We start from the raw sequence: 25138 nt of genomic DNA, 5'->3' as shown, positions 1-25138 counted from the left end.
ACTGCTATGTCAGACTCAGATAGAAGCAAAGACACTCTGTGGTGAGTTTTTGCGTATGTAGGTGTGTGACTCAAACAGCCAATCGCAGATCGTGCGAAGTTTCAGTCGGTCGAGTGGAGAGACTGTGTGATTAGGAGACGACTGTTTGCTAGGCCAAGTATTCAATCCTCAAGCCTTCTTCGAGAGAGGCTGAAAGTTCGCTGGAGAGCAGTTCTTGTAAATCTCAACCTCATTACCAACATTCTATTTTCTAAAAATAGTGAAGGGCACGAATTAGAGCAGGAAATGAACGCCTTAACTGTTTGACACCCATTCATACTGGATATAACCCTCAAAGATATTAAGAAATGAAATTCCATATTCACGATTACAGCGAAGAGGAATTGCAGGCAGACTTTTAATCATCTGGATATGAGCGATTAATTTGAAGCGTATTGGCATCGCTCTAAGGCATCGGATATCAATTTGAATCAAACATACCGGTTTTCCGCCCAAGTTGACCGTGAAAGAAAACCTCTCGAGTACCTCGCCCTGGTCAGTTTGAGACCATCGACTCAAATAAAGGTTTGAATATCAGGTGTTGGAGCCATGGCACCTCTTCGCTTCGTCCAGACGATTCTCCTTGGGTTTTTGTTGGCGGGAAATGTCCGTTGTCAGGGGCCAATTTCCATCGGAAACTGGGGAAGAAGTGGAATAAGTTTGAACAACAATGGCTACTCCGGTATTCTGGCAGCTATCGACCCACATGTGCCGTTTAATGAGACACTCATTAACACTTTCAAGGTGAGTTTTGTTCCATACATGGACTTTATCTCTTGTACTAAGATGGCTTTGATGAAAGACGGTGACGATTTCAATAGTGAAATTAACATGATAAACTACGATGGCAGCAGTTCTAACACAGGTGCACTCCTGCCCAGAGCGTGAGGAAGGGAAACGCATTATCCGCGGTTACTTTGTGGTTGTTGATTGCTTGGGATGAGGGTTTTGGCACTTATTGTGTCAGTAGCACACAGGATGATTTGAATTCAATCAATGTGAGTATGTCTTCATTTTCATACCAGACCTACATTGTACGTTACTTGCTTGTGGTGCCCCTTTAGGCACCAACGTAGTTACAATCAGATGACGGATCACTCAGGTATATCGATATGTCTCATATGATAGTGTTGCCTATTTCCAGCAGATAATCGATTCTGTAGTTAAGGTTTCATAAAAGACCACAACTGTGAGTTAATGTGACTTCTGACGATGGGCTTCCCGCGGTAGTTTTGATGAAGAATTCTTTATTTTACATGTGTTTTCGAAGCAGGAAATGAAATAAAAAAATAATATTTATCAAATTTTCATTTCGAGTAAAATCAGTCTTGTTACTTGAGCTCAGCTGAGAACAGTCAATGAATAGAATTGATATTGCAACTCATTATTGTCCTGTGTGCTTCGATGATAATTAAAATCGAAAGCTCATCGTAATGACAAAAATTCTCCTTTACTTGCCTGATAGGTCACTACATCCCCAGTAATAGATAAAAGAATGATTTTGTCGACAGAATATTTAGATTGCCGTACTGTAAGAAACAAAATTGTGGAACGTCTTTATTTTGATACAGGCCACATGTTGTTGTTTCATTTCTGTGTGATTGAATATTGCCTCCCGTCAAATACGAACCCGTGACATGAGAAAAAAAGTAATCATATAGATTTTTTGATGAGACACAGATTTATACCCCTCAATGTCGAGTTTAAAGCAGGCGTTTTGCTTTTTTACGACCATCGACAATAGAATTTTTCTAGGCAAGAGCGTCTGACAGATTTCATTATCGAACCCAATAAACCACACGCAATGCATTTTAGGCATCATCATGAATAGGCGATAATAATTCTTGGCAACATCCATTGCATTCACTGTACACACACAGACACCAACATTTCGAGCCTGGATTGAAATAACATCAATGTACTATAAATACAGAGGGTTTGAAAGAGATTTCAGATACTCGTCACCAGTTGATTTAAAATGGGTTAGTACAGCTCTTAGACCTCCACAGAGCTTACAAGGACGAATTTCAACTTGTATGCTATATTTCGTACAGAGTGTGTTTATGTAGAAACTCAAAACGGCATTTCTAAGATTCATCTGGCCAATTTTTAATATCTTATTTTGGAGATTATGTGCTGTATTGTCTGTTTATCTCTTCGTGTTCTTCCTTTGAAAACACGAACACACCATGCAAAGAACCTTTGTGAATTTTACTATGATGAAATTATAAGTGAACAGATTCTTAGAAGACAGTTTTGTAGCAACTTGAGCATTTACTACTCTGTTCTCCGAATAAACCTCTCTCTCTTACCAATTAAAATCTTAGGGGAGAAATTTGTCATTTATTGTGATGACAGAGGAAGAGACCACAGCGATTTCAGGGGTCAGGGTCACTCGCGTCTGTTTTAAAGTCCTTATTGTCAGTCTTTCCATTTTAAAACACACTTTGTCTTTGAAACTGGTCATCATCGATGAAGAACAGGACAAATGTCGGGTCAAGTCACCTGCAATAAATCTGAGTGCATCGTGCATCATCATTCTGAGTTGAGGTGTTGAGGCTGAAAAGGGGTCTACCATGTTCAGGTCATCATAGGCCAGGGAGGTGGTATCACAGATGTATCAATATTTGAACCATACATCCCGATATAGCGCTATAGGCCCTAGAAGAGGCAAATTGGGTAATTACAAGAAATCTTTGATTTTGACCCCGTAGTCGTTGTGAAGTATGTAGAAGAGAACTAAAGACTTCAAGCATCTGATATAGCTTGATATTTTGAAATCATCACTGCGGATGTGCAAAGAGATCTCCAAAATTATGATGTTGGAAAGAAGTTTTAGCTAAGTATCAATGAATAGTACAAGTTGTGATATTATTGTCCATTTTGTACAGCGAGAACCATTCCCTTAGATGTTAGCCAATGATAAGTCACCCTCAGTACCTTGTGTCAGGTTTGGGCTTCCTCACAGATGACGACATAATGTCAGTCAATTCTATCGGGACCCAAGTAACCTTGGTAACACAGGATTGGATGCCTGATAACGACCTTATCACGAAGTACAACATACTCAGAGGAAACTATGACTATACTTTTTTTTTTCCTTTGCATTATTTCTCTAGAAGTGTAGATATGACATTGTATACTTTATGTTGATGACACAAAATTATGTATTCTCTTGCTATAGGTGATTTATTCTCCAATATTATAATTTGTCTAGATATAGTTTTTTTTTCCAGGTCCCCTTCTAACATCTTAGAACTCAGTGGAATTATGTTACTTTGTTCTGGTCAAGCTAATCTCCCATACCTGATAGTTACCTGTTTTGCTCACATTGGCTTACAGTTTGACTTACAGCTGTATTCTCAGTTGTCTTTCGGATGCATTCTGCTTTGCCGTCATCTACAAAATTGGATGGGGAAGTGCGAAAGGGATGTTAACAACAGTCACCGCTTAAAATGAAGTTTAAAGACAACATACTTTGTTCATGAGGGAAAGCATTCATCAAACTATCCACTGATAAAGATGATGAAAAATAGACAAACGTCATACGCCAGTGACAGAAATAAAAATGAGACCCACTAATTGGGGATGGAATGATCGTTTTGCACAGAGGCAAATTCGTTGAATCAAAACCCTGTGCGCTATCTTGTGTGGAAAACCTTCCTTATGAAAGAGAACAGTAAACTTCATCTAAATGCGTGCAATTTAGTACTCGTGAGAAAGATATACCTGAAATCAGAAATCAAGATGGCAAAATGACCATGTGACATTGTATGTTGTTTTGTGACGTCTTGATATTGATAATTAGTGTTTTCATATCATCATATATGTTTCTTTGACTCGAAATGATATACAAGTCAGGTATAATATAGCAGGCTTAAATGATGTATCACAGAGAAGAGCTAACCCCTCTATTTGGTGACGGTCCAAAACAATCGGAATTGAACTAGACATGTTGATTGGTCGGGCAGTTCACAAGCTTTCGTCAGCTGTCCCTGAGCTAAGCTCTTTTGATCTCACGGGCATACATCAGATTGAGGCTGACTGGGAAAATTATTTAACCACTGAGTCACCCGTTATAAGAAGTGTCTCTAGCAACTACACTATTATATCATACACCCAGCAAAGCCATATTTTATCTATTTTTTAGCATCTATTCATTTTTTATCTGTTTTTTAGCATTTTAGCGAGATACCGTCTGTGACGTTATTCTTATTCGTTCTGCATGCTTTTCTTCGCAATTATTATTGTATTTGTAGGGGAAAATTTGTACTATATTTGATTTTCTCTCGAAGAGAGATTTATATTAGATATGCCAGATCACGATACTAGTGATGTATCTTTGATGGCGCCATAAAAAAAAAAGCCAAACTGCAATTTAGGTATAATATGCTGTTTGTTGTACAGAGCAGATATTAGAAACATAAGATAGCTCCTGTGTGTTCAGGAGACTGTAGGCAGGGAGCCCCGCCCCGTTACCCTGTCAGGAACCCCTGGCGAGAACCGTCGGTTTGCACAATTTTCTCTTCCGGCGTGGCTATTTCTGACTTGGAGAGCCGTCAAGTAAAGTCATGCACTTACAGAGCCTCGAAGGAGGTTAGTCGTCCATTTTATCCATTGTTTAATCCAGCACAGAGAAATCAATAAAAGGCCATCTTTCGACCCAAAGAGACAGAGTATGCGTCATACCTCGCTATTTTTTTTTCACTTAATAGAGACGCGAAGTTAGAACATACAGGATACGAAGGTCTGTAAGGAGAAAGCAAAATAGAAATTAAGAGTCTTTTAAACAAGTCTGCTACCAGAAGCTGATCGAAGTAATTCTGCCGCATTACATGATAAGAATTGATAAAGATGAAATTCATGCAAAATGCCATTATCGAATGTGAGAGGTGAATTCGAAAGTGAGATGTACAGGACAGATTTCAGCAAGGCAAGCAATGTAACCAGTGTCTAGCAGAGGACGTGACAGAATTCCTTGAAACGGTAGTGTAGGCATGCTCGTCGTCATGATTACTTCAAATTTCATTCATAGATTAATGTCTGTTATACATTTGTTTATGATCATTAAGATCTAAAATAGGATACCTCCCCAGGTCCTTGGAACTTTTTGAATGCATGTGAAACGTTTGTAAGGGTTTGGAAACATTGGTCATGATGTTCACACGAAGTCATCGCAAATATTAGTTTATTCATCGTATAATTTCCATCAGTCGACATATTCATGTATGCAGAGAAAGCTATCGCTGTCAAAACCAAGAACAGAATATTGTAAGCGCATGATCGCGGGGTATCCATGTTTAATTCTCTTCCCTTAGATAATATCCTCTCCACCGAATGCAATAAATAATCATGTTTTGCGTTGAATGTTATGATTTTATTTTGTGATATGTTGTAATGTCCCTATTATGTTGATGATCATGTTATATTGGGAGGCGGTATGGGTGGGGAGGGAATATTTGCAGTCGGGATGGGCCCGGAGGGATGATTTTAGAACGGGCTTTGTGTAATGTTGTTATAGTTGACGTACTGATGTATCAATATTGCACTTTGTACGTACGATATTATTCTATGTAGGCCTATCTATGCATGCGTATGTGTGTGTGTGTATGTATTTATTAGTTTCGTTGATTTCATTGTATGGAGTTTCAAATGTGATTATCCATTTGAAGTTGGACCCCTCGGGAAGACCAGCACGACCATGAAAGCCGAGCTGAGCAGGGCAATCCATCCGTTTATCTTCAGTTTTCTATCCCAGTTTTATTGTATCATTATTACTTTGTGATTTTATAAATTGTATGAATAAATAAACATACCAGCAGAGATTCATTTCACTGTCACTTGTGCGAACATCCATACGGGGAAAGAGCGTGGTGACATCACAATAGCATCGATCACCTGGATTTGTAAGCGTTATTAGAGAAAGAACATTCTCGGGAGAAATTTACAAAATAAGTGTGGATGGTGGTTCCAGAATGATACGACATGATTGAATGTTCTGTATTATAAATTCATGAATGGTTTAATTTCATTCATATGCGTTTAGAAACACGATGCTCGATCTAATCTTTTTTTTTTTGGGGGGGGGAATCGGAGAGGGTTATTATGCTACATTATTGGAGTATCATCGATCGTTATTGGAGAATCGCAGAAGAACTTGATGGATAGGCCTATGTATTAAAAAAAATGTGTACGTGTTTTGTCTTGATAACTTGAAATCACGATTCGCATGATCTTCGTGATTAACACGGCATTTGATGCCAGGCATTTATGACACCCTCGTGACATTAAGACTTTTAAGACCGCATTTGCACCTGATCACCGGGTACAGCCACCATTAAAGCAATCAGCCACACCCTGATGGTCGAATTACTGTCGTGATACATTTAACATGGAATTCCAAGATGAGGACCCGTATAAGAAAATTGATTGAAATGGAGTTTAAATGTCACGGTTTTATGACGGTTTCCAAGAGATTCACGTCACGGCATGTTGACGGTTTTCCAAGAGATGTATACGTATATACTATACGTTTACGCTTAAAATCTATAACTCTGTCATCCAAGACTGGTAACTTGCCTTTTGCGATGTGACGATATTTTGAAAAGGTGGTCTTCGGAGGTTTGTATACATCGTAATATTCGTCGCTTGAGAATGATAAGGGCATTAAGTTGTCACAAAACCCATAGTGTTCGAGACAACTTAACGCCCTTCTCATTCTCAACAGACGATATGTTCATCCTACTAAAAGGCAGGATATCCATCCGTCATTCTCCCCTGCTTGAGAGAACACAGTATCCCACAGTGTCTCACAGTGTCTCACAGTGTCTCACAGTGTGTTCACAATGTGTTCACAAAGTCAACTTGCGTGATCTGACAATGAGAAGATGGTTTCACACTGTGCTATAGTTTTTCGCAGACTGTTAACATAGTAACGTTTTGTTTCACGCTTTGAATTCACAGTGTGGTCATAATGTTAAAAGCTCGAAGCTTACAATAGGAAGAGATTTCACCCTGTGTTCTCGCTGTGTTTGACATTGTGCTTCACACTGTGGGACACTGTCTTCTTTCCACCAGGGTCGGGCTACTGTGACGTTCTAACTCTCGATACCTGCATGTTTTTATGACAAGCCATGACTCACAGATTTTATAGAAGCACCTGGACATCCTACAGCCCCAATTCCTGTCACAAGAAGATTTGAGGAGAAAAAGAAAAATTGACAGCTTCGTAACGAATATCTCGAATGCCTTGGTATATACAGATCCGTCAAGTTCATTGTTCCAAACCCAGTTGTTTAATGATAGCCCTCACAAATGGAAATGGCGATAAATACAAGGCAAATTATCATATCATACCTCAAAATCATAAATACATTAACATATTATTATCAACAGTACCAGAAACACAAATTTCTGTACAATCAATAACTACAGATCACTAAATAATGCATGCTTTAAAGTGAGCGATGTTATGAACAATAATGTCTAGATTGCTGCTTTTTGATTTCTCATTATGTTCTTGACCATCCTATTCTTTTCTGCTTTGTTTTTATTTTAAATTTGCAATGATACTTTACATAAAGTGATTGTATCATATATTCCCTTTGATGTTGGAAATCTATTCATGAATCTATTCAGCCTTCTTTACCCTGAGACGACTTTTTTAGAGCTAACACAGCCGAGTCAGTCTCGTCATTTTCACTTATGATCTTAAATAAGCTATTGCGCTTGCACATGTATATCGTTCAGTCAGAATGTGACATCCATTACAGAATACTCTGTTAAAGTGAGTTTGTCAGTCAGGGGAGTAAGAGACAAGGGTAGGACCTACGGAGACAAAGAGCTTGAACCCATCGTATAGAGGCTCTCTACCTCCACACTTAGCCCTTTACCACAAGGTTGTCATCAACGATGCATGTGGGAATACGGCAGCATCCGGCTTCATATGTCACTGGGTTCACTTCTAACTCGAGGATGTAAGTCAACTAACCCTTAGCGGAGAGCCAAAATCGCGCAAGGATATCAGAGAAAAAGAGTGAGTGGGGCAGAAAGATGGATGGATGGATCAGATGCTGAGGCAACGGAAAAACTAAATAAAAAAAACACTGCAGGTATTTCTAATGCTTGTAAAGTCATGGTTATTATTGCTTTATATTGCTTTATCGGATGACTAGTTATATCACTGCCTCATTAATACAACCGCTTTATGAGAACTTCTGCCGAATTTGTTTATCAAAGCCAAGATGACCGAGTAGCATAATCTAATTATGCTACTAACATTCGGTGAAATCCCGTGTATAACAGTCCTCGGAGCCTTTCATGACATTCCGCTTGCAATAACTTATGTGCTGGTACACAGCATGGTGTGAACATGAATCATGTCGAACTCATTCATCTTAAATACTTTACAACATAACAAAGATAATACTATCTAGTATGATATGAAAGATTATATAATACTCTAGCGCATTCTTTAACTAATTATAGTATGATTACATTTCTTTTGTTTTGATATGCAAATTAAATAGGGCATTTTGTTGGAGGTATGCAAATTTACACTACAAGAAAGCAAAATAAGATTTACAGAAGATGAACTGAATCAACCCCGACTACATGATATCGAGACTTTGTTGTTGTTTTGACCAGAGTTCTGGTTCTCTGTCCTTTGCCACTCACCATCTCCCGTGGTTTACGCTTTGACTGTGGCCACGTCTCAGAGGATTTCCGTTTTGACTGAAAGTTATTAAGATAACTGTAGCCATACTTTCCAGTGAGATCCGTCCAGGGAAGGTAGGGTAAGAGTCGCTCAGTATGAGTAATCGAGAGGAAGGGGTAAGGGTGGTGGTGGGTGCTGATAAACAGAAAGTTTGTTAAATTGTGAGGGAGGGTGAGTCACGTGTCATTCCTTGATGTGCCTCTCTCTTTCTCCCAAACTGGAAACATGTTACGGAACATGACTGCGAACTAGCCTCCTCACCCTGAGCTCCATATCAAGGTTGCTATTGTTACTCACAGGCGCCACAGCCAGTACCTTGGTGTCTCTGATAAGGGCCTCACACAGATACCAATCTCGCAAAATGTCGATTTTCTTTTTTAATCGTGGAACATCTTCGCTATACAGCTACATTCACTGGTACTTTTGACATGTACCAGCAACTATATAAATTATCCTCTTATAATTCTTGCCTATTGTTTGATTGTGTGATGTCATTGTATTTCTCCGCGCTCTCTCTCTCTCCCTCTCTTCTCCATATTAACACCCTGAACAAACCTTTTAATTTGACCTAATTTTTGCAAGTAGCTTGATGGAAATACTCCATTTTCAATCATGGCAGAAATATTCCCTTTTAGATCCCTACCCCCTACCCCCCCCCCCCCCCCGAACCCAGACTCATAAGAACAAGAAAGAGAACCCTGGTCGGACTCATTGTGCTTCGCTCGAGTGATTGAGAGAATTTCCACTATTCCCATTGAAAACGTAATAATGTCATTACCTTTTTCGTTCATTCTTTCTTTATTTTCTTGATGGGGGGGGGGGGGTGGCTGCAATATGCTGTAATTTCTAACAAAACTGTACACGACATGCCAGCTAGCTTCCAGAAGCAATGCGTTAAGTATAGAGTTACAGTGAATTTGTGATTAACTCATGTACTGGTCCAAACTCTATATTTTGATAGTTGGTTATGTTGCACATAAATCAAACAAATCACACACTACTCTGTTTAAATGAAACTGCATAAATTGATAAATGAATTGCTTTATATCCTCACGTATCGTATCTATATGAATACGCTCTATGCTAAGAAAGTACTATGAACTTGAAGAAAACGTTGCAGAGTGTTGATCAGCCTTGTAGCATGCTTGTAAAAACATAGAGAGCAGAGTCACCTTCACCTCGGGATGCTTGTCACTCCACAGTCTAAAACCTGCCACTTGTTGTGCTGAGGTCATTTTGGATCACATTGTCAAATCTATAACAAAGCGACTTTTGCGTTGACGTCAGTGGAAGAATGCCCTCCTGACCCTTGCTCTATAACGACGGATGTATGTTTACAAAAAGTCTGTGTTTACAAAAGTCACATTAGTCTAGGTTTCTTAGAAATACTAGAAATTCACAGGTAATACTAGAAATTCACATGTAAATGGATTGTTATGTATTTCACGCCAACAATTCAATTCATAACACTGACTTGTGCAATACTCAGTAATAGAGCAAAGATGAAGAGAAGTGCAAGAAAGTGAGAAAATAGTTCAAGATTGGTGCATGGGGGGGGGGGGGGGTGCAGCACATTCTGAGTTATTGCAGTGATAATGACGTCATGGAGTGACCCGAAAGCTTCATACACATATATCTTCTTTTGTTACGCTCATCCATTATCCTTCAACTCATTGCGTGTGAGATGATTTGTGTTCTCCTAGCAGAAACTGACAGTGGTTTCTCCGAAGTCTCCTATGAAAGAGATCCAGTCCTTGGTTGCCATCAACATCCTCACTGTATTCATATTCAAATCACTGTACTCAAGACGGAAAAAAAAGAAACACAAGCGTATTTTCTTTTTTATGTCTTTATTTATTTTCATAACAGTTGCATAACAGAAATAGATACGATCGGAAATCACAATATTCCATGATAATACTGTAAAAAAGGGAGAGAAAAAAAGAGAAGAAAAAAAAAGGGGGCACAATGTTAAAAAGAATAAAAAAGGGGCTGGGCAAAAGAAACATTATGGTCCTTCAGGACAATATCATAAACAATATTACAATATTCTTTTTCTTTTTCTTCGTACAGCACTATGTGCCTGCATGGTTGATACCCTTTGCTGGCTATTGCTAGCTGCCTGGGGCGAACTACTGGCGAAGGTCATAATCATTTGCCAGTTTTCTTGTGAAGGCATGTGGGAGAAACACTTCTTTCAGCGAGCAACCTGCTCTTTACGATGAATGTATAAATAAATTGGGATCTTTTGGGTGCATGAGTCGTGATCTTCTCACACACGGGACTCCAGTTATTCTTATGAATCTTAGCAGAAACCCAAACTGAGAAAAACATCGAGATTTATACAACAGAAAACTTTTGTTGTTGTTGTTGTTGTTGTTAATGTTCCTTATATACTGTGAACATAACCCCTGGAGGAGTGGGGAAAGGGGACAGTTCTTGAAGAACTATTTTACGTTCGAAGACATGATCGGCAAGGGAACATATATCATTATGTCTGTTAGGCAGGTTCATGCACTTTGATGATGCGAATTTCGTGCCATAGATGCCATCGCCTGTAACTTCTATAAGCCACCTGCATAGCCTAGATTGAGGCGCTTGTATAATTTACTCTGATATGTTTCGACTAAGCTTTTTAAAAGATATAGGCCTATGTATACTCATAAGAGCCTAAATTTTTGATTCACCGTATAACGATTCCGAAAGGCCCATTGAAATATTACTCTACATAAAGTAGTAGAGTGGGAACAGAAATCTTTCCGAATTCATTTGATACGTTCTCCAAATTACTCAATAATTTTCCTAATGACCGAAGATGATCTTTTAGTTAGAATTTGACTTATGTTGCTTTGACACTTTCACGCTGTCATTTCCACAATAACTTTGGGAGAAAGAGGGGTCCTATACTGCAAGAAACAATGTAGGAAAATCAATGACGTAATGAATGAAGGCTACAACGATTTAGTGGTGGTGAAATCAAAAATAAATCCTAAGTACAATCTGAACTCGGGAGACTCTTCTTTTTGATCTGATTCCAGCAGCTAGCGTACATGTACCTTTGATGCAAGCTAGACCCCAACTGGGCTTCTGAAAACAACTCTATTCCTTGTTCAATTTGACTTGAATATGAAATTAAACACACGAGCAATAAAGCGGGAAGTAATACTGAAGTAGATCAAAAGTAGTGATACCTGTCACATTAATCTCTTTAGATTAGATTAAGTTATCATGTCACCCAAATCTCCGATGGGTTTACGCAACATCCATCATCAAACTAATTTCCTTAACCTTAAGATGATTTCTAAAGAAGATATAAGACATAACTGTATATACTTTTAATTATTCTAGAATTGGAATGACCTACCACGTTCTTATTACAGGAGAGCTACAGATGCTAACTTATCGACTTACAATAATTTTACGCCTCATGTCAAAATATTGATTACTGAGACCACAAGATCGTCGCCAGATCTTATTTGCAACTTGCGTATATTGCAACAAATCATGATACTGTTTCATCGAAGCACATGAAATTTGAAATTACGTGTTCCCCATTATTTTGATGTAATTTTGGTAAAACCTGCATTGTATTCTTGTGTGACTGAGTCTACTTTTATGAAGTTCGACTCGAAGCTCGAATAGGCCTTCCCTTTAAGGAGATTGCATGAAGCCTGAACTCAAAGAGAGATGATACAATATATCTTAATCAAGGACAACTCATCATAAGGTAGCTTTACTCGCGGTTACTATATGTTCTTAATAACCTACAGCACGTGAGCACGGAGAGGCAAACCCGTCATCGTGTTATCGTATCAGTCATTCTCTCGCCTTTTCTAAACCTTTTTCAAAAAGTGTAATACCAAACTATCTATAACCATCGAGAATCTCAAACACTTGTCATGTTTTTTCCTGTAATTATAATGACCATTAAGAGCCTATCCCTCTCTATCTAGGTTTATATCTATCCAACATGTATATATCTCTCTCTCCGCCAGTCTCGGAACACATGTCGTCTGACACCTGTTTCCCGTTCGCGTTGTTAATCAGCTTCTCGTTATGTGAATTTGTGGCAGTCTATAGTTACCATCTCTTGTCATACTTTTCTTACTCTGTCATTAGCAATTAAAGTCCCCCCTTTGGTCCCTCATAATTATCGTATTTTCACTCCAAAACACATTTTAGTACTGCTGTTTGTGAATATATTTTCTAAAATACGCTTCCTGCGCGTTTGTTGTTGTTGTTTTTTCTAATGGAACAAATTCCATGAGTTTAACTTCTTTATTGATCTTGAGTGCTTGGTCCAAGTAGTAAAATCAGTTTTGCAGGTTAAACGTGACTGTTCAGCTGAGCTTTTGAAAGGATACAGTAACTCATTTTAGGGGGACTGTGATTTTTTTTTCTCTCTCAAACCACTATTCGTCGCATCGTTTGAAGTTTGTCAGCCACATTATAATTATATTTTGTCAGTGTGCCGCCTTGGGTGAATGATCTTTGGGCGCAGACAAAATCCAGTCATTTTAGAGGAAGTGCGTTCAAATTGTGAAATTTTTTTAAATGAAATAATGTCGTATGTATAAGCTTTTAGATCTATTTCACTGCATGGTACAATATTTGTGTGTGATTATATTTTCTCTCATCGCGTTAATGCGCTTCTATAAATGGAAAATGACCGTGTACAAGTCACGTCCCTGATTGAGGTTTTGATTTTGAAAGGAAGTGAGCATTTTGGTGAAATTAACATTCCTTTTCTCCCTATTCCAGCATTTCTCCAGCGTACTGAAATAACGAGATCCCATTAATTTACTCGTTCTGAATCTTTCATTCCTGTTCCCTCAGATTATTTCAGACTTATCGATGTGAATCAGTGCGTATTGTCACAATCAGATGTTGCAGATGAATAGGTCTTCTTGGTGTCTTTTCTTTCAAAGCCTAACTTTTTTGTAAGTTTTATGCGCATCTTTGATAATTATATGGACACGACTTACAGAAGAAATTCGTCTATACAATGTTGTCATCCTACTTTAGACTTCATTGTTTGCTTGTTGTTTTTTCAGTGGCGGATCCAGGGAGGACGGCAACCGGCGCACGCCCCCCCCCCCCCCCCTTTATTTTTTGTTGAAACAAAAGAAATAAAAAGAAAAAATGGGGGATGGGGTGCGTGCGCCCCCCCCCCCCTTTAATTTTGTAAACGCGCCCCCTCTTTACGGAGTTCCTGGATCCGCCCCTGGTTTTTTAATCACAGTTTAGGTCAAACGAAGGACCATCGTAAGGAGAATGGATCGGAGGATAAATGAGATTTTTGTTAACATCGTAAAAATCAGCTGAGCAGGAGCGAACATCAAGAATATTTCAAGAAAATAGAATAAGCAACTTTTTAATTTCAGAAGAATTCTCTTAAAGTGTAATATGCTGACTATGGTTTAATAATGTCTCGTCCCTCTTTCTCTCTCTCTCTCTCTCTATCTCTCTCTTCCTGTTTTTCTTTTCAAACCTTCTTTATCTTCTCGAGGACTATATGGGAGGGAATATTTGGGAGTCGCCGACCTCCCAGGGCCATTTTAGACCAGTCTCTGCCTCTCTTAAACCTATCGTCTCATAAATTTCTTAGATAGTAGGAGGCAATAACGTGCTTGTATGCCATTTTACCCCTCACAGAACATTTTTACTTCGGCGTCATCTTTCCTCTTCAACGCTACGAACCAGAGAGCTTTCTTTAGGGACGTGTCGATTCTCATCCCCCCATCCTGGCCGCGGCTGCCTGGTTTAAAGTTCGCTCCTCATGGGGCTCGCTCTCCAGCAGCAAACATCGTCGTGAGGTAAAATGACACCATTTCCCTCATTTCGTCCCCATGACGACCAACCTCCCCCATGAAGTGTTTCATACAGGTGCACTGAATGTGTTATTCCAAAGGAGTCTCATGTTTACATGTGTTTACACCCTGGAAAGTCCAGACGATTTTCAACATTTCATATTGTAGGGCATAGGGCCTAAATCGACATCATCTATATCTGGCGCTTATTGTGGTCCTTGAGCAGACACCATGAATCCTCTGAAAACCCGAAACGAATCACACTCAACAAGGATGACGACATAGGAGACTCACATCTTTCAGAAATGTGGTAGTATAATTCCATTACAATACCACGTGCTTACTTAGTTCATCTGTGTAGAATTTATGCAGGCTTTCTTTTTTAGTTATGCTTCCTTGAGCCCCCACTCATAAATTCATATAATAATGGTGAAGCTGTTACGTCGTCATCCGTGTTCATTGTGATTTGCTATGAATTTTGAAAACTTTCTATTCCTCATTCCAATCACTAGAAGTTCTGAAATTCTGTATCCAGTAAAACCAATTATAGTTGTTCAAATGCCGAAGTCTGAATATCACCGGATATCTCCTTTAACGCTTACATTAACATTAACGATATATGCTTTTTCTTGCTTCGAAAATAAGTAGATTCGACGAGCAAATCCCTTAATGAAGCTTTCTAAACTGCATTTTCATGAAAACCGTATATAGCTTTTGAATTCGATTCCAACTTTCACTTGCAATCACTAGAGCAGATGATGTTTCGTTTTATATGCACTTGCCATCATACCTTATCATCTTATTTGAATTATGTAATGAAAAATAGTATCAGCATGGTACCGGGTCCCTTGTTCTAAAGGTAATGCGGAGCATGTCGCTTTCATGCTAGCACAATTCTTTATCTTGACATAGACCTACATCGGCTGACGTCCCATCACGACCCTTCGTCCGCCAGCCGGGACAATGCGGAAGCCCTGGAGAATACATGCACCTGACACCAGAATTTATCATGTCTGGAGAGACAGGGAGATGGGGCGATCCTGGTGAGTTTGGTTTGGCTTATTTCTGCATTTTCTTTCTCCCAATACAATAACAAATGAAAACAAAGTGATACAGAGTCTGCAAAAAAGGAGAGTATAACATACAAATCGATATAAAAAAATGTCAACTTCATAACAACATCAGTCTGTAATAACATATTAATCAAAGCAACATATTAAGGAATAGGCCTACTGTATTTATACATGAACAAAGGAGAAATCAATACAGGGGACCGTCATCATAAGCAGAGCTTGAAATGGATGAGGCCCTATCTATAATAAGTGAGGCTCCTTGGTTCAACCAGGGAGGTGAGACAAACCACCTCCCTGGTTCAACATAGTTGCACTGCTCAGCACTATACACTGCACTACACACTCAATTACACTGCATATTAACCACGCTACACTACACTACACTACACTACACTACACTACACGCGACTATACGATTACACTATTTATGCTTCACTACACAGCACTACGTCACATACTAGTACTGCACGAATGTCTCGTCGTTTTCATGGTCACCTCATGACACGCTATAAACATTCAATACACAAACACATCCCAGTTTTTCTCTCGCCTTTATCATGTTTATCGTGTGTCCGACCTACCATGACACGTCACGTAGTCATAACCCCCTTCTCTGTCAGTGACGTATGGATCTTGTTGTATAGGTCTGTTGTCATAGTAACGAAAGCCGCTCGCGTGCATAGCAATAGCCTGGCTGAGTGGTACACCACGTAACAACTTGCTTTATTTTCAATGGGCAGGGTGGGGAGGGAGAAATAAGACGCTGTCCACTGCCATTCTGATATCTTGAAGAGCATCGAGAAACAAGCAACCCCCGATGAGCGATGGACTTTTCATGGCGATGATATGATATATAACCTCATAGAAGACCACTTTATTTATTTGAATAAACAATAATTATGGAAAAGGCAGCAACAAGTTATCCATGTCAATTTAAACCTCAGCTTGTTTACACTATACACTAATTTCTCGAGAGCTGCATGTAGCCGAGTGCACAAACCAAGCCATCAATTTTTAGTTTTGGCCTCGAAAAGTACCCCTGACCTTTACTATGTTCTTCCTCTCTCCAATCTTCGTCTTTTACCTGCCATTATCCCTACCCCCCGCACACATACATGCACACAGCCAAGGTTCTTGTACACGAGTGGGGCCATCTTAACTGGGGTTTATTCGATGAGTACCCCACGCGACCCGGAAGTCCTCAATTCTACATCTCCAGCAGCGGCAAACTGGAGGGAACGAAGTGCTCTACCGCAATCTCAGGGGTCGCTTTACCGCCACTCGCTGTCGCCATCACCCGCGGAGACGCAGTTACTCAACAGAACCCGGAAGTGGTGTGTGACGTCGAAGCCGGGAAAATCCCGCCGCCAACATGTCGCTTCCGGCCGAACAACATCGAGGGTCAAACCGCTTCCGGTTCAATCATGTACAGCACAAGCATTCCATCCGTAAGTTGTGATTTACATTTGATAATCTACAACACACAGTTAGCAACAGTGACATTATTTACCACACCATGAACGCATTTGATGAAAGACAACTGAAGCACGTGAAGAGCTAATATCCTGATAAACGATTGTTTACATTTGTATCCAATTTCCTTGGAGGATACTAGTATGCTTTAGGGATTTCACCCATTCAACATCTTGTTCTGATTGATAAAGACATCCTTCATAAGGCATCCAAAATCATTGTACATAGATATCCGACATTATGAAGTGTTCAAGTTGCCCCTTAACACTTCTATTCTTTATATTATGATAAGTGATATGTTACTTGAAGGTAAAACTGTAAACCGGAACTGTTGCAATACGCAGTCCTGTGGAAATGTCTTGTGGCGATAAAAAGCAAAGAACCAGTGCGTGTTTATACAAGAACTTAATTTGTTTAGTATAAAAGACTCTTTCGCACACATGGCATCATCTTTTATTCCAGATCAGAAAGTTTTGCCAAAGCGACCCGAACGACCCAGCCTCATTCCATTCCTCTGAAGCACCGACTGAGCAGAACAGGCTGTGCGCAGGTCAAAGTTCATGGGACATCATGCTGAAGTCGCCCGATTTTCTCAACAACAGAAATCCGCCCCCACCGGCAGTTGTTGACACAACTCCGTCATTCACACTGATGCTTTACAAAAACAGAACCGTGCTCGTTATCGATCGATCCAACTCAATGCCTGTGAGTAACCATGGTAACCACAAAGTTCCACCTGTCATATCACTGCCCATCCTGTTTCCCTGTATTTGTTTAAGACATTAGACCTCTAGCACAGCACGGCAGGGTGGCATATTCTTCTTTTGTATTCTGTATTTACTGGTATAATTCAATTGATTAAGTCAATCTTTTGTTCTGTTTAAAGTTATGGCAACATATTATCAGCATTTTTGTCAAAGCTTTCCCTGGTCTTCTATGGTTTCAAGGTAGGTGGTTTGTTAATGTGGTGCAAAGGTGCTGTGTATAATGTTTGCCCCAATAACTTCCATGACACTTTCTTGAATAGTTATGATCACCATTCCAAACGTGTTGGAGGCGTTTTCAGGCGGTTATTACACGCAATCATGCTTTTAGATCGTGGTTAAATACTCTGATTTGAAACGACTATTAACAGGGTGATTGTGAAATTCATTTGAGCTTCAAACGCCTTTTTAAGAAGGAGATAAAGTGCAAAGCCGTTTTGAAACATATCGCTGTACTTTCCTGATCGAACGGCGCAAAGCAGCAGCACAATAACAAGTCCCTAGTACAGCTGAAGTCACTGGAAGTAATGTTTAGTGGCAACCAGAGAAACGTACAGTATTTCAGATCACTTCCTAAATGTGTTTAGAAAAGTATTCCTCTTTATATATATATATATATATATATATATATATATATATATATATATCATAAACGCAGCTTTACGTAAAGAGTCGGCTTCATTATTACTCTCAGTTCTTATATGATTAGATTTCACACTTTCTTAACTTTTTTTTTCTGCAGTGAGTAAATAATTACCCGAGTTCAGGAGTTTTTTATCTCCCTATATCGACAGAGAATTATTTGTCTTCTGGAATCGATAACAAATCCGGAATTAAAAAAAAAAGTATGAAGGTATTACAAATTAGACTGTGTACATCTTTTTTTTTCTTCTTTTTTTTCTTTTTTTTTCTTTTTTTTTTGGTCTACGATGACGCCTATTGGAGTGACGTCATTAGGATGTCCAAACGGTTCGTCGATTAATGGGTGTCTCTGAATTAATACCAGATTCTAGTTCTCATTTCAAGAAATTTTCTCCACTCACCATCGTTTCGACTGTATGCATCCTTTTTGCTAGGATGACGAATATTGGAATGACGTCATCAGGATGTCCAAACGGTTCGTCGATGACGCACCAGCAGACAGTCTCATAGGAATCGTCACCTACTCTCGTTCGAAACCAATAACGAGGGCGCCCCTTACGGCGATGAGTACACAAGGAAAGCAGTCACTTCTCACCGTCCTGGATAACCTTCCGTCACCAAGTAGCACCAGCGCGGTAAACCCAGGAGCAGCTCTCCGCCATTCCTACTACAGGGTGAGTTTCCTTCTTTTCTTTTCTTTTGTCTTGTATGTGAGAGGGACGAAAATAGGGAGATTCGAAGGGAGGGGATTGAGGTAGATAACGAGGGGGAGAGGGAGTTGCCATTTACAACATTTTCTATAGGACCAACTGGTCTTAGACATTTTAAATACTTGTTCTCTGGCTGCAGAACTGGAAGAGGGCTGCACCCCCCCCCCCCATACACATTTGACTTTAAAAACAACAACAACAAACGAAAGAAAAGCGAGAACTTCATTTAACTCTTTCAAAAGTAGAGGGAATAAGCTTGTCATGTGTCAGTGATACGTCAAACAGTATAAAAGTGATAAATTTGAGTCATTCTCATCATATTGTTTTTATAATATTGTTCCACAACCAAATCCCGATTTGTTGGAGTTGACTTATCCAGCGAGGACGGCAATTTACAACATTCGAACAGATTGTCCAATTTTCTCAAACTTCACAGATGTTTCTTCTATCATTTGCACTTTCACTGGATCCACATATTTTTGGGGTATAAGTTTCCATTTTACGTGTCAATAAAACCCTACTGAGAACAGCACCTTGCTCATTATGCCGAAAGTAGAATAATTCAACCTTCACATTTTTGCAATCATGAGAGGAAATGAACAACTAAACATGTTCCAAAAATGTAAGCCAGAGAAACTTTAGCTAAACAAATGGCTGTCGATTAAACAGGACCTGTGTATTTTCAATTTCATATATTTCATATAGGTTATTCTGAATGGAACAAACATGGAAATGAATGGCGTTGGATCGGACATTATTTTACTGAGCGGGTGGCAAGGCGTACCTCCGACAAGCCGCATCACAGAGCTGCGTGATAAGGGGGTGGCTGTGCGCGCAGTAAACTTTGGTCCTCCAGGGAACCCCCGCAGCATCAATATATCGGGTGTCCTGCAGCCTGGGACGTGGTATGCCTACCAGCCTTCTTCAACACCCGAGAACCCAGAATTTGCTGGACCACAAGCTGAACCCGTCTTCGCTGATTTGGAAAATAATCCTCGTTTCGTGCAGGTATGGACTGGATTTGGCTTTTCTCTTCATTATACTACCAGTCAACTTAGGAATAAGATGAAGTCATCAGCAAATGATTTCTCTACTAACAATATTGTCGAGTTGAATAGGATGAACTTATCAGATTAGCTTTTATAGGATATAGATTCTATATTTTTAAGGGAGTGAGTGTGTGTGTGTGTGTGTGTGTGTATGTGCAAGGTACAAATAGTTCAGTCATTTAAAATCGAAATCCCCAATCCGCTCCCGATCACCAATGTTTCTGCACCACTTATTATCGACGGATCTATCGGACGATCCACTACGTTCCGCTTTTCTTGGGACCACGACCCACGACCAGTATTCTCACTTCGTAGCCCACTAAGACGATGGCATCCCGTGACGCCCGGCGCTCCAGGGGTTACCCTGGATGAGTCCAATCAGCAAATGGACTTTAGAATTAACAATCTGATGAAGGTGAAGTACTTTGGACATTTTCCCTTTTTTTTTTCGTTGTATCAATTCAAAGAAAAACGGAAATTGGAGAGATATAGTCAAAGTGAAATTCGTGTGATGAAACAAAATCAACATAGCTGTGACTATCCAAGCGTCGAACAACAGGAATTAAACATCTATATTACCTTGACTGACTACCAAACTGCCAAATGGAGAACACATTTTGTGAACTTTATTTTAAGTTTAGTCAAATCAAGGATGTACTATAGCCAAGCCCAGTATACCTCCTCGGTGAAATCAGCAATAATTTTGATGCAGTACAGCATTTTAGATGTATTCCCATTCTTGGATTGGAACGATCTAACCCTCAATTTCCCCTTGACTTCTGTCATTAGTGCAGATATGAGCGTCAATGTGTGAAATCCTAAGGGGGAGGGCTGTGGCATAGTGGATACACTCCCGACTCCCTATCGGAGGACTCGAGTTCGGATCCCGCCAAGTGCTTATGTCCTTGGACAAGATGTTTTTACCCACTGTGTCCCCCTCGACCCTGGTGTATAAATGGGTACCTGGCAACGCTAGGGTAATAATAATGGCAGGGCCCTGTGGTAGAGCAGTGGCAACCCTGAAGAGGATACCCTGGGTAAATGAGACCATAATCATAGAAATCGGAAACATTAATCACTCTATGTTTCATGAAATTCCGTACTTTTTTTTCAATCTGAACAGAAGGGAGTATGGACCATAAGCATAGACAGTCAGCAGCAACCTGATCAGACGGTGGATATCCAAGTTTTCTCTGCAGCCTCTTCTTCTCAACCACCCATCCGTGCTCGACCGCTCCTTCTACAGCGGGAGATCGACGTCAGATTCAACAATATGTTCATAATCTACGGCGAGGTGAAACAAGGGGAGATGCCTATAGTCGGAGCATCAGTCAAGGCTGTGGTCGAGCGGCCTGGAGGTAGCGACATCGAAATCACACTCAGAGATGGAGGTATAGGTAAGTTGAATTGTCCGCGTCTAGGTCGTCTGTAAATGGACATAGCTCACTTCATGGCTATACTAGATGATGGAGAAATGTTTTTTGTCCACGTCAGGATATTATGTTGATCTGTTTGTATGGCATCTCATTGTGCTTTTTAGTATATGTGTCAAGATGGATTTTTTTTTAATCATTAATTTGAAGGGAAAAAAAGGTTTTTGCAATTGGCGTTGCCGTGAACATGTCAACAAAATTCAGTATATTCATATTCATGATACAAATCGTGCATGTGTTTCTCGACAATGAAAGTTTTTGAACGCCACTTGAAAGTAAGTTATGACGAATTGCTGCCCAGTATGTGAGATGTAACTTTTATGAAGGCACCTGAAATACGACCTCTCCTACAGGGGCTGATACCAGGGCGAATGATGGGATTTACTCTGCGTATTTCACGCAGTTTACTGAGGAGGGTAGTTATCAGATCGACATGAAGGTTAGAGGAGACAGTCGGACGACGAAGAGACGAGGAACCTCGGCAATGAGTGGAGTCATGCCCGCAGACTGGGGTGAGTTACTGAGTGCACGTCACGAGACCGACACCCACGAGTCATACAGCCCACGAGTCATACAGCTCACTAGTCATACAGTTCACGAGTCATACAGCCCGTTAGTTCGACACTAAGCTAACAAGGCCCACCAGACCGACACATTAAGCCCCGTGTTGTATCTATCGAATTCATGGGCTGTTTTTACCTAGTGTCGAACTCATGGGCTGTATGACTCGTGAGCTGTATGACTCATGGACCTGTTTTCAATGTCGAACTCGTGGGCTGTATGACTCGTATTATAGGTGTCGGTCTAGTGAAATGACCCCGAGTTACTTGGTCTTCCGTGGTCTTAGCAAGCTGTTTGAATGTGAGAAAATATGTTAACAAAGAGCTTACAAGCACTTCAGTAATGATGTTTTTTGATGTGATAGTTGAGCAGAGAAACCATGTATCAAAATAAAAGGACCAATAGAAAGTTTTGTCATTTTATTTGTCATCTAACAGTCTCAAGGAAATGGTGCAAACAATGCGCTGCGATTGTGAAAATGTTCTGAACTTCGTCAGCGTGATCTGTTTGCACAGAATTTTCCGCGTTCTTTTGATCACAATTTTTTTAGAACCTGTCACGTATTGTATAAAGTGTTACTTGATCATGCAATTGAAATTGATCAAAGTGAACATAAAATTAACACCTTTCCTATACCAGTAGTGTTGATTGTCTGCGAAAAGTTAACGAAATTGCCTAGATAACGAATGTTAATGAAGGCTTTGAATAACCAGTGATGATCCACTCCTAATGTTTATGTCATGACGTCAATGGTTTTTCCATGTACAAACCATTATGTGCATAATGCATGTACTATATGCATTCTGTTAATAAATCGAATCAAATCTAGTCAAATCAAATCAAATTTTCACAGACGTGACAGAGCAGCCGGCAGAGCTGGTCAGCGTAGGCCCGTTCATGCGGGCCCCACCCGAAGCTCACGTGGAGGTGACGGGTGACGTTTCGGCTCTCTTGGCTCGAGATCGATTCCCTCCTGCCCGGGTCAATGACCTCGAGGTGGTGGTGTTCAACTCGACGTCATTGAGGGTTAAACTGCGATGGAAAGCCATGGGAGACGATTACGACTCTGGGCGGGGTGAGTGGAGATGTCCTGATGGTGTCTTGATGGGGAGAATAATACCACACACCACACAGGGGAAGCAGAACAATTAGAAGAGAGTTTGGGGGAGAGGGAGAGAGGCGTAAGGGGTACTTCCTACGGTTTGGTCAAGGGGCAACGCTCCCGCCCCCTCCTTCCATATGAAGAACCTCGGAAATTCATCGCTTTTCTTGTGTTTTTTTTTCCTTTTTCTTTAAATAAAATTGTGGCAGCCTCTCCCCCTCACCCCTTCAACCCCTACCCCGGTTCTGGGTATGGTAAAATTATTTTTATAGATTATTTTCTTGCGTCAAAACACTTTCAAATAATTTCATAATGATGCAGAAAGCTAACAGCTAACCGTTGCATCTAATTATAAACATTTTTGTCTTTGTCCGTCCTGAAGTGATCAAGATCAAAGTTGATAAACGGATAAGCTTAACTATATGCAGTCTGGCACTTGTTATTAATGAAAGAAGTGTCCATCCATCAATAGTTTAATAGAGTTTTACACTGAAGAAGCAGCATGAACAACTACCTTTACGCAGTAAATCACTAACGTTTCAGACATTTCAACTGTAATCGAAGTGAAAATCAGAACTAGATCTAATGTTTCTGGGCGACAGTTAGAAGGTTTTATGAAAAGTATTAGAGAAAGAATGTTGGTTTTTATATATATTTACGAGTTAGAGTAAAAAAAGATGTCGATCATACTGTGATCAAAATTACTTTCTTTTCTCTCTAATTCCAGCAAGTTCCTATCAGATCCGATACAGCAGCAACGCCAATGTCTTTGCCCGAAACTTTCTGTCTGGAGCCCCTGTCACCAGAGGCATGTTAGTGATGGGCAGTCTTACAGCTCCTGCTACCAGTTACATCACTGAGAATATGATCATCGCCCTACCTCGCTCCTGCTTCAATCCTGTTTGCGCCATTCGTCTCATCAGCCTGGACGAGGTGGGTAATCGTGCCGAGCCTTCCAATATGGTCACAGTCGTGACGCCCTCAGTGCCGACCCTTCCACCGACCTCAGATACCATCACCAGTCTCTTCGAGGTCACCACACGCCGAGGAGCAAAACGCATACCCACGACGAGGCGTTGGGGTTTCTCCTCGAGACCCGACACAGGCACCGCCCAACCGGATGTTAACATGACAACAACAGAGAAGAGCGCCCCTCCTAAGGAAGTTCAACCACGTGGTCGAATCAAGACTGCCATGATCGTTGTGGCAGTGCTTACCATCCTAATCTTACTCACTGCCATCGTCATCTACACCATCATCCGACACGCCAGCTGTGGGGCAGGCTTGATAAAGCGGTATCGTCATCGAAATAATCAATGGGCGGGTCCGTATGAAGCAACGTCCCAGACAAATTTGGCGGAAAACAGTTCGAGGAAAAATAAGAGAGCCGGAAAGAGAGTGGCAGATGCTCTAGTGTTGGAGGACATTTGAAAAGTCCCTCCTAAAGGGACTCAGAAACTCTTCAAACATTATTCGTACGAAATTCAATTTTTCATTCAAGTTGGATGATATTGTAATGGGTAGCTTGCAATGACGTCAGACACTGTCAAATAAAGTGATCTTCTAATGTTTCTTTGGGCTTTCATGCAGCGCATGTTTGCAGGTGTATGTTTACCCCATAAAGACTGGATTATTTTCCCTGGAGTATTCAAAAGTGATACCAACAAAGAGAGTTATTAATTCCATCTTGACGCGAAGAATTTTATGTCTACTTAAAACTGCCTTCTGTTATCATTTTGAAGTTTACATTTTAAATCACGTTTACA

At 40.2% G+C, this 25138-nt stretch overlaps 1 protein-coding gene across 1 annotated transcript; it reads left to right on the top strand.

The window, feature by feature from the left end:
• LOC139717139 (calcium-activated chloride channel regulator 4-like) lies at positions 1–25138 on the top strand. Its single transcript, XM_071628640.1, has 12 exons — positions 1–783; positions 14411–14571; positions 15478–15608; positions 16764–17086; positions 17574–17816; positions 18952–19191; positions 19933–20235; positions 20437–20691; positions 21400–21673; positions 22063–22221; positions 23124–23345; positions 24100–25138. The coding sequence occupies exons 1-12, from the start codon at positions 589–591 to the stop codon at positions 24801–24803; spliced, it is 3210 nt and encodes a 1069-aa protein (XP_071484741.1). The 5' UTR covers positions 1–588; the 3' UTR covers positions 24804–25138.

The sequence above is a fragment of the Diadema antillarum genome, unplaced genomic scaffold (genome assembly GCF_040938485.1).
Source record: "Diadema antillarum isolate AM-2024a unplaced genomic scaffold, OU_Dant_1.0 scf00000072, whole genome shotgun sequence".
NCBI lineage: Eukaryota > Metazoa > Echinodermata > Echinoidea > Diadematoida > Diadematidae > Diadema > Diadema antillarum.
The sequence above is the reverse complement of the archived record's forward strand: the minus strand, read 5'-3'. Positions and strand labels throughout refer to the sequence as shown.

What these genes read in the sequence shown, in the direction of transcription:
- LOC139717139 (XM_071628640.1), top strand. Translation starts at nt 589, where the DNA reads ATGGCACCTCTTCGCTTCGTCCAGACGATTCTCCTTGGGTTTTTGTTG. An exon ending in ATCGATCCAACTCAATGCCT is followed by an intron (nt 17,817 to 18,951) that starts GTGAGTAACCAT and finishes CCTTTTTGCTAG; the next exon opens with GATGACGAATATTGGAATGA. An exon ending in GAATTAACAATCTGATGAAG is followed by an intron (nt 20,692 to 21,399) that starts GTGAAGTACTTT and finishes CAATCTGAACAG; the next exon opens with AAGGGAGTATGGACCATAAG.